Source organism: Rhinatrema bivittatum, chromosome 19 (assembly GCF_901001135.1).
Source record: "Rhinatrema bivittatum chromosome 19, aRhiBiv1.1, whole genome shotgun sequence".
Lineage (NCBI taxonomy): Eukaryota > Metazoa > Chordata > Amphibia > Gymnophiona > Rhinatrematidae > Rhinatrema > Rhinatrema bivittatum.
This window is the reverse complement of record NC_042633.1, coordinates 8,304,600-8,315,035: the sequence shown is the minus strand read 5'-3', so window position 1 is coordinate 8,315,035 and position 10,436 is coordinate 8,304,600. Positions and strand designations below refer to the sequence as shown.

Below are 10,436 nucleotides of genomic sequence, written 5' to 3'. Positions count from 1 at the left end.
TCACATCTCTAATTAGCACTTCCACATGTAAAAATGTTATTACTAATGTAAATACCTATACCTAATGTTATTCTCTCCCTTTTCTTCTCTCCTCCCAGTTCTTTTACCTTGTTATTTGTAACTGCTTCCTTCTACACAAATAGGTTATTGAATTGTTCACTGTACACCCCTGTTATATGTAAACCGGCATGATGTGTTTGCAACATGAATGCCGGTATATAAAAATTTTAAATAAATAAATAAATAAATAAATAAATAAGTAGTAGCAGTACTGGTAGAATCAAAGGGGGTACAATAAATTACTTTGCATTTTTCAGGTTCCCTGTGGTTTTCCCCATTAGGTATTCCTTGGTGTTCATCTCTGGTCTGATTAGAATGACATAACATTTGGGGAAGAATATACAACCCAACAACCCAGCACTGGAGGACAAAATTGCAAATATTTCCACAGCCACTGTGTACTTCCCTCTTGTGCTTAGGTAAGCAGGGATGAAAGACAGCCAGACAGCAATGAATATAAGCATACTAAAGGTGATGAACTTAGCCTCATTAAAGCTGTCAGGCAACTTTCTAGCTAAAAAAGCAACAATGAAGCTGATAGAAGCCAAAAGTCCCATGTATCCCAGCATGCACCAGAATGCAATCAATGACCCTTCATTGCATTCAAAGATTATCTTCCCCATCTGAGATTTCATGCTCATTTGGGAAAACGGGGGAGCCACGATCAACCAAGTGACACAGATGAGGACTTGGACCAGGCTGCAGGCTAACACCAAGGTGCTGGGCAGTTGTGGTCCTACCCATGACCTTAGATTGCTGTTTGGCTTGGTGGCCTTGAAGGCTATGGTCACTATGATGGTCTTGGCCAACAAGCAGGAGATGCAGATGGCGAATACAACACCAAATGCAATCTGACGCACCATGCAGACTGGGTTTGTGGGGTGGCCAATGAAAACTAATGAGCAGCCGAAACACAGGATAAGGGCCAATAGCAGGAGGTAGCTCAGTTCACGATTATTCGCTTTCACAAGTGGAGTGTGGTGTTTCCAGATGAAAACTGCAAGTATAGCGGCTGGCACCAGGGCTCCTAGCACTGAGGTAACAGCCAGCGTCACGCCCAGGGGTTCTTGGTAGGACAGAAACTCAATGGACTTCTCCTGGCATCCGTCATTTCTCTTGGTGGGCCATTGGTCATCAGGGCATTTCATGCAATCTGTGGCATCTGTAGGAAAAAAGAGATTCCATGTGTGGCTTAGATCAGGGAAAATCATTACAGGAATAAAATGCGAAAGTGAACATGATTTATCTTTACAGAGGCATTATCCTTTGCCAACTACGTTTTGCCAGAACTTGTTGAGTTTTAAGTATGAGAGGGATAGTAAATTGCTGGGCTCCGATTACTTTCTACCAGGACTTTAACCCCTAACCAGTGACTCACAATATGATCAGATACCTGATTCCGCGAGATTCTGTAATGGGAGGGTATTTTTTGGATTTGAGAATAGTGAACTGCTACTGTGGTGCCTGCAATGCCATCCTAAAGCTCAGGTACTGTAGTTTAGTTGCAGAAATCAGTTACTATGCCAGGTTTAATGCAGACCTGCCTCTACAGGGTTAATGGTCAGGCTGAGAGTGAGGGAGGTTGAGTATGCTTAGCGTTTAGGATCCCTGCTGACCTGTCTTGAACCAATCAGATGGGAGTAAGCCTCAGAGCCAGTGCGGCCTGCAAATTCTGCTTCGTTTTCTTTATCTTGTGGATTTTCCTCCAGAGTTACAAAACTGGTGCCAGAAAAGGGCTGAGTCATTAGATACAGGCAGAGTATCTAATCCTGGAGACAGTAATGTTAGTGTAGCCCCTAAGCCATTGAAGAGCTGTGAAAGAACATTAACTATTGAGGCTTTTAAATGTATATTTCCTACTGAACCATTCTGTGTTTATGTACTAGGGATGTGCATTTGCCCTGGTTCAGCCATCCAGAAAATCGAAGCGGATTTTCCCGAAATTTCAGGAAAATTTGTTTTTCGGGATTAGTACGCACTAACCCTGAAATTTGGGGCGGCCGAAAAAAGTCATCCCGAACCGCAGGAAAACGAAATTTCCTGTGGCGAGCCGATGACGAAGGCCGAACCAAAAGGTTTGGCTGAATCACATGTCTATTATGTACTGCAAGAGAAAGATTGATTTGTTTCCTCTTCACCTCCACAGGATATAGAACTATTCCTCCACTAACCTCTGACTTCCAAACAGTAGGTAGTCGAGTCTCCCTTCCCTTTTGTTTCTCCTCCCTCCCAACTTTATGTAATGCATCCCATGTGCCAATACCCTTCTCTCCATGCTATCTTATTAACCGGTTTCCCGTTTCTCATTTTTCCTGTTTCCCAGCTAGTCCATGTTATTGATTACTATGTAATTGAAGTTTATTTTATTTTATTTTATTCTTTTGTGTTCCATGTACACATTCTGCCATGCATTTGCCTTTCTAGCTCTATGTTCCTTGTAAACCGATACGATGTGAAAACGGTTATTGGTGTATAAAAAACTACAAATAAATAAATAGGTTTTTACTGGGTGGGTTTGGATTTTATGTATTTATTTTATGTAATATTTGTTACATGTTACTGGGTTTTTTTGTATTTATGTCTGTTTGGGTTGTAGTGGTATTATAATAAGTGTGGTGGGTTGTGGGTGGGTAGGTTGTGTTGGATATATGTAATTATTTAATTATTGTTATCAGCAGTAGGGATGTGAATCGTTTTCCATATCGTCTTAACGATAGAAATTGTGTGGCAGGGCAAGAAAATCGTCTTAGGCACGATTTTTTAGTTAAAAAATCGTTAAAAATCGTTTTTTCCGATTAGTGCGCACTAACTGGGAGTTAGTGCGCACTAACTGGGAGTTAGTGCGCACTAACTGAAAATGATACAATTTGACACTTTTCAGGTCAGTTAAGGTCAGTTTAGGAATGAATATGTATTCCTATTGGCTGCCCTCTTATTTATTCATGTTACCAAGTTTCCTACTGATAGTATATGGGGGATGGGAAATGGAAACAGTTGGTAGCTTGACAAAACAAGTAATGTGATCAGTCAATGTGACTAGAACTTGTGCCCTAACCCTGATACCAGGGGTATTGTGATCTTCCTGCACACAGTGCCCTATCCCTATTAATACCAGGAGTGTTGTGATCTTCCTGCACACAGTGCCCTATCCCTAATACCAGGGGTGTTGTGATCTTCCTGCACACAGTGCCCTATTCCTGATACTGGGGGTGTTGTGATCTTCCTGCACACAGTGCCCTATTCCTGATACCGGGGGTGTTGTGATCTTCTTGCACACATCCCGATATCAGGGATAGGTCACTGCATGCAGGAAGATCACAACACTCCTGGTATTAATAGGGATAGGGCACTGCATGCAGGAAGATCACAACACTCCTGGTATTAATAGGGATAGGGCACTGCATGCAGGAAGATCACAACACCCCTGGTATCAGGGATAGGGCACTGTGTGCAGGAAGATCACAATACCCCGGAGGAGTGAGGGTCAGGCAGCTCCCCCCTGTCTGTGAAGCCAGCCTCTCACTAGTAATGCAGGGAGGGAGCTGTCTCAGACTTCACCATCCACCCCCCCCCCCCTCACCCACACACCATTCACTAGCTGGGACATGGGGGAAGTCAGGAGTGAGGGACAGGCAGCTCCCCCCTGTCTGTGAAGCCAGCCTCTCACTAGTAATGCAGGGAGGGAGCTGTCTCAGACTTCACCATCCTCCCCCCCCCCCTCACCCACACACCATTCACTAGCTGGGACATGGGGGAAGTCAGGAGTGAGGGTCAGGCAGCTCCCCCCTGTCTGTGAAGCCAGCCTCTCACTAGTAATGCAGGGAGGGAGCTGTCTCAGACTTCACCATCCTCCCCCCCCCCCCCCTCACCCACACACCATTCACTAGCTGGGACATGGGGGAAGTCAGGAGTGAGGGTCAGGCAGCTCCCCCCTGTCTGCAAAGCCAGCCTCTCACTAGTAATGCAGGGAGGGAGCTGTCTCAGACTTCACCATCCTCCCCCCCCCCCCCCTCACCCACACACCATTCACTAGCTGGGACATGGGGGAAGTCAGGAGTGAGGGTCAGGCAGCTCCCCCCTGTCTGTGAAGCCAGCCTCTCACTAGTAATGCAGGGAGGGAGCTGTCTCAGACTTCACCATCCTCCCCCCCCCCCCTCACCCACACACCATTCACTAGCTGGGACATGGGGGAACTCAGGAGTGAGGGTCAGGCAGCTCCCCCCTGTCTGTGAAGCCAGCCTCTCACTAGTAATGCAGGGAGGGAGCTGTCTCAGACTTCACCATCCTCCCCCCCCCCCCTCACCCACACACCATTCACTAGCTGGGACATGGGGGAAGTCAGGAGTGAGGGTCAGGCAGCTCCCCCCTGTCTGCGAAGCCAGCCTCTCACTAGTAATGCAGGGAGGGAGCTGTCTCAGACTTCACCATCCTCCCCCCCCCCTCACCCCACACACCATTCACTAGCTGGGACATGGGGGAAGTCAGGAGTGAGGGTCAGGCAGCTCCCCCCTGTCTGTGAAGCCAGCCTCTCACTAGTAATGCAGGGAGGGAGCTGTCTCAGACTTCACCATCCTCCCCCCCACCCACACACCATTCACTAGCTGGGACATGGGGAAGTCAGGAGTGAGGGTCAGGCAGCTCCCCCCTGTCTGTGAAGCCAGCCTCTCACTAGTAATGCAGGGAGGGAGCTGTCTCAGACTGGTATCAGGGTTAGGGCACTGTGTGCAGGAAGATCACAACACTCCTGGTATTAATAGGGATAGGGCACTGTAAGAGATGACTGTAGTAGATTGAATAAAGATCTGATGTTTCTGCTCTCCTCACACCAAACAAAAACAACACACAAGCAGAGAAGCCCTTCTTACAAAGCTGAGCTAGTGAGTTAAGTAGGAGGAAAAGTAAACATACTGGTGCCAGTGTGGCTACTTAAAAAATACACTTACCAACAATCAATTACATATATTTGAACTGTGTACAGTTCCAGCCAGGACCACCTTTCTAAAATGCACAGTGATTGGCAAATTCAACATGCACTAGCATTTCAGGTGCCTGCTAACAAAAATAATAAACAAACAAGTTCTAGTCACGTGAGTGCTGATCATTACATTACTTTTTTGTCAAGCTTCCAACTGTTTCCATTTCACATCCCCCCAACCATATTGGTAACATCAATAGATAAGAGCACAGCCAGCCAATAGGAATACATACATACATATTCATTCCTAAGTGACCTTTACTGACCTGGGAAGTGTGAACACTTTGTTTCATTTTCTGTTGGTGTTCGTTAGTTTCCAGTTCCATTTCCCATCCCCCCAACCATCACCTCAGTGGTAACCTTGGTAATATCAAGAGATAAGAGGGCAGCCAGCCAATAGGAACACATATTCATTCCTAACTGACCTTCAGTGACCTGGAAAGTGTTTATTTGTATCATTTTCAGTTAGTGCACACTAAATCGAGTTAGTGCGCACTAACGGGGAGTTAGTGCGCACTAACTCGAGTTAGTGCGCACTAACACGATTTAACGATTTTTAACGATAAATCGTTAGAATTTCTATTGTATCGTGTTCTATAACGATTTAAGACGATATAAACATTATCGGACGATAATTTTAATCGTTGAAAAACGATTCACATCCCTAATCAGCAGTACTATCTCAACTATCAAACTATCTGTCAGAAAATGACATATTACATGCATATCAACATGGATTCCGCAAAGGTCACTCTACTGAAACCCTTCTACTAACATCTTTTGACACTATATTTCGGGCTTTTGACTCTTACACGGATCACATTAATGTTTTCTTAGATATTTCAGCGGCCTTTGATACCGTTGATCACCAAATTCTTATTTCTGTTCTTAAGTCTATAGGTATATCAGGCACTGTACTACAATGGTTTATTTCATTTCTATCTGACCATATCCAACAAGTCAATATAAACAATTATTCTTCCGATCCATATTCTATTGCATCAGGTGTTCCACAAGGTTCCTCTCTATCTGCTATTCTCTTCAATATTTATCTGTTACCTCTTTGCCGTATTCTAGCCTCATTAAACATACAATTTAAAATCTACGCTGATGACATACAGTTCATGGTACCATATAACACCTCCTGGACCCATACACTATCCTTATATCTTTATATCTCACAACTATAGACACTTGGCTCTCCCATAATCGATTGAAACTAAATCCCAAAAAAACAGAAATAGCCCACCTCTCATCAATTACTGACTCATCTATAGGCCCCCCACCCCACCTTATATTCAATGGAACTACTATCCCCATTTCCAAATCTGCAAAAAACTTATGTAATACCATCAATTCAGACCTCTCACTAAAGCAACACATATCCTTGATCACCAAGAACTCATTCTACAAGCTTCAACTCTTAAAACGGCTCCGCCCTCTACTTTTCTTCCACGACTTCAGGACTATTCTTCAATCACTCATCTTTTCCGGGCTTGATTACTGCAATTCTCTATATATAGGTCTTCCTGAAAACGCACTTCAGTCACTTCAACTGATCCAAAATGCAGCAGCGCGTATCCTAACAAACTCTTCAATAAAAAATCATATCAGTCCGATACTTCAATCTTTACACTGGCTACCAGTTAAATACAGAATACAATTCAAAATCCTGTCCATTATACACTCTCTTATCTACACACCCAACTCTGTCACTCTATGCTCTATTCTTCGAATATACAAACCAACCAGGCATTTAAGATCACTGAACAAAAACCTTCTAGACATTCCTTCACCCCGACAGGCCCGTCTTGACATTACCAGAAAAAGAGAATTCTCAGTCATAGGTCCCATACTATGGAACGCATTACCAGACTCCCTAAGATCCATATCCAATTCCAAACATTTCAAAAAATCCTTAAAAACACACCTATTTCAAACTGCATTCCATATATCACCCACCAAATAATACATTTCTCCTTTTCCATTCTCATAAATAATTTGGCACAATGTTATTACATACTGATTTGTTTATATTAACTAATTATTATGTTAAATAATTATTATTTTGTATTGACTATATTTTTGTAACCTTATGTTTTTATAACTTCTACTTTCTTTTAATTTTTTAACTTCTTTTGTTTATGTTTATTTTATTCAATTATGTAAACCGTTTTGACTAAACCTCGTTTGTAAAGACAGTATAGAAATACTTTAAAATAAAAATAAATAAATAAAATAAATGTATTGTTCATGCTTGCCTTGAACTTTATGTTTATAGTTTTCTGATTATGATTTATGAATATATAGATTTATTTTTATGCATAATATTTTAATTAAAGAGATTTTGTGATTTATTTGTTAGAATCCAGCCACCTTCCCAGAAACCTCAGCGGCAGATGTTCACCGTGCAGCAGGGAGCTGCCATTGGATGCTCTGACGCGTGTGATACTGGGACCCGGCGAAGAGATGTTTAGAACGCATGTACGCATTGGTGCGCACAATTCGGCGCATGTTGCTGGGAGATCTCATTTGGCCTGGAGATAGAACTGGCACATGGCTTCCATCTCACTCCACACCTAAAGCGCCATTTCTTCGTCCGGTGATCTGAAACTACTGCAATACCAACACACCTTGGCTATTTTACAAGCTGCAAAATTGCACCAGTCGATTCATTTTGTGTCATTGAAGCTTTTTTTTTTTTTGTGCCGGATTTGGCCAAAACGACGGCACAGAGTAAAAGAACTTTCTTGGCACTGTGGCCTCAGCTTTGGGATGCTGGTGCTAAATATGGCCTATCCTATCCGGCGAGGATGAGGGTCAAACATAATAATTCTACCAAAATCTATGATTCGCCAGATGACCTGCATTCTTATTTGGCCTCTTTAGCTGCTTCTTCTGCCATGGTGGGTTGAATATACTGTTTTCCTGTTTTCTTTTTCTCATCTGGATGCCTTTTTCCTTCTGGATGGATTCCTTCACCTTCATCATTTTCCAGCTTTGTTGACTGTGATCTACCTTTTTGGCAGCTGTCTATAACATTCTTAATTCTCCAGTTCTATTGCCTACTACACATTCTCCTTACAATACTTTTGCTGTTTTTTTTCATCATACTACTGATATCTCCGCTTTCAATACCATGCTTAGGGGCGGATTTTAAGAGCCCTGCTCGCCTAAATCCGACTAAATCCGGGCGGATTTAGGCGAGCAGGGCCCTGCGTGTCGGTGCGCCTATTTTACATAGGCCCCAGGACTTGCGTAAGTCCCGGGGTTTTCTGAGGGGGGCGTGTCGGGGGCGGGCCCGGTTGGCGCAGCGTTTTGGGGGCAGGCCCGGGGGACGTGTTTACGGCCCGGGGCGGTCCGGGGGCATGGCCGTGCCCTCCGTACCCGCCCCCAGGTTGCGTCCTGGCGCGCAAGCGGCCCGCTGGCGCGGGGATTTACGTCTCCCTCCGGGAGGCGTAAATCCCCCGACAAAGGTAAGGGGGGGGGTTTAGACAGGGCCGGGCGGGTGAGTTAGGTAGGGGAAGGGAGGGGAAGGTGAGGGGAGGGAACGGGGGTAGGCTGCGCGGCTCGGCGCGCGCCGGCTATACGGAATCGATAGCCTTGCGCGCGCCGATCCAGGATTTTAACGGATACACGCGGCTACGCACGTATCTACTAAAATCCCGCGTACTTTTGCTTGCGCCTGATGCGCCAGCAAAAGTACGCCAATTTGCGCGGTTTGAAAATCTACCCCTTATTGTTTTCTGGAGTTTAGGGATCGCCTACTCCTTGTCTCAGAGACTCCTTCACTTATGTTCATATGTGGGTTTGGCGCGGCTCTTTTTTACTCTGCCTTTGCTTTGCTATTTTTTGTGGTGTGTTTTTATTTGTTTCTCCTTGCTTCAGATGACATGTTACTGCTTTCTAATGTTTGTTATTATCTCTGCCACCTTCAGAAATACTCCAAGGTTATTTATGTTATTCTGCCTATGATGATTCTTTTCTCTCATTGATATACTTATGATGGCTACTGATCTTAACATTTTTTCTTTCAATGTGAATGGCCTAAATCTCTGTATTAAGTGGAAAAAGATTCTCACTCATTTACATCCCATTCATCCAGATATTGTATATTTACAGGAAACACACTTGACCTCCAAAGAATCCCTTAAACTTTGAACGGGTTGGGTTGGCCAGGTTTTATTTGCCCCTGCAGTTGGTAAATGTAATGGAGTCACCATCCTAGTTCACAAGTCACTCCCCCTCACCATTCTTCATCAAGAGGCAGATCTAGAGAGAGTAGATGGATGGCTGCAATGGTTAAAATCTTGAATACCATGGTTTAGTTATTTAATATATATGTCTCTAATTTGGATGCTTCAGCTTTTTTCATGTTGTCTCTGCTCTCTTATATAAATATGCTGATGTACCAGTTCTGCTGAGCAATGATTTGGTTATGGACCGATAATCCTCTTGTCCTGGTAGATATTCCTCTTCCTTTACGTTTATTCACTTACTTATGAACACACATGGGCCTGGATTTTCTAATATCGCACAGGTTTGTGAATCCCGCGGTAACGGGGGGGCGGGTCTGCGAAAGCCGGCAGAGATCGCACCACTGCAGCGTTATCGCTGTTGGCTTTCGCACCCAATAACGCCACCGTGAAAGGTGATGCTATTGGGCGCGCTAGTGGCGGTGATAACGGGTCTTACCTTATCGCCTCCAGCAAAGTTACCACCGCGTCAACCCCGATGCCGCCCCGACTCCTCTTCTTCGGGTCCAGACTCTGCCCCTATCAAGCTATCACACGCAAAAAGGGACTTTTTACAGCATGAACAATGGAAAATGACCCCCATGGTTTGGTGGATCTTTGGCGGCTCTTACATTCCACTGATAAGGATTTCACTTTTTTTCATTTCCTCATTAATCCTACTCTTGTATTGATTATTTTTAATTTCTAAAAATCTTTTAAATGTGGCTTATATGACAAAAACGTTTCCCATCTTGCTCTCAGATCATGCTTTGCTTTCTCTCTCCCTTCACTGGAACTTTCCATTACCTCATTCCCCTAGCTGGTGTGTTAATGCGGTTTGTGGGAGGATTCATCTTTTATTTCTCAAATATCGACCACCATTTCTGATTTTCTTGCTATTAATGAGATCCCTCAGACTCCCTTACCCATTGGTTTGGAAGTTTTTAAGGCCACTTGTAGGGGTATGATTATCAGTTATTCTGCGCACCTTAAACAAATCAGGTCTAGTGAATTACTTGATTTAGAAGCTCAGATCAGCCATGTGGAATCTCTGCATATATCTACCTGGAATAGCAGTGTCTTGCTTCTTATATAAACTCAAATAACGCTACAATAAACTTTTAAGTGCTTCTGCGGGTAAATCCATTTTCCTTCAAAACTGCTGC

General features: G+C 44.0%; 1 protein-coding gene across 1 annotated transcript in view; it reads right to left on the bottom strand.

Annotated features, from left to right (window-relative positions):
• Positions 1–299: 299 nt before the first annotated feature.
• Positions 300–10,436, bottom strand: part of LOC115081115 (extracellular calcium-sensing receptor-like) — a 46,998-nt gene continuing 36,861 nt past the window's right edge. The window contains exon 5 of the mRNA XM_029585627.1: positions 300–1,222. Coding sequence (XP_029441487.1) covers positions 300–1,222 — 923 coding nt within the window. The remainder of the gene's footprint in view (positions 1,223–10,436) is intronic.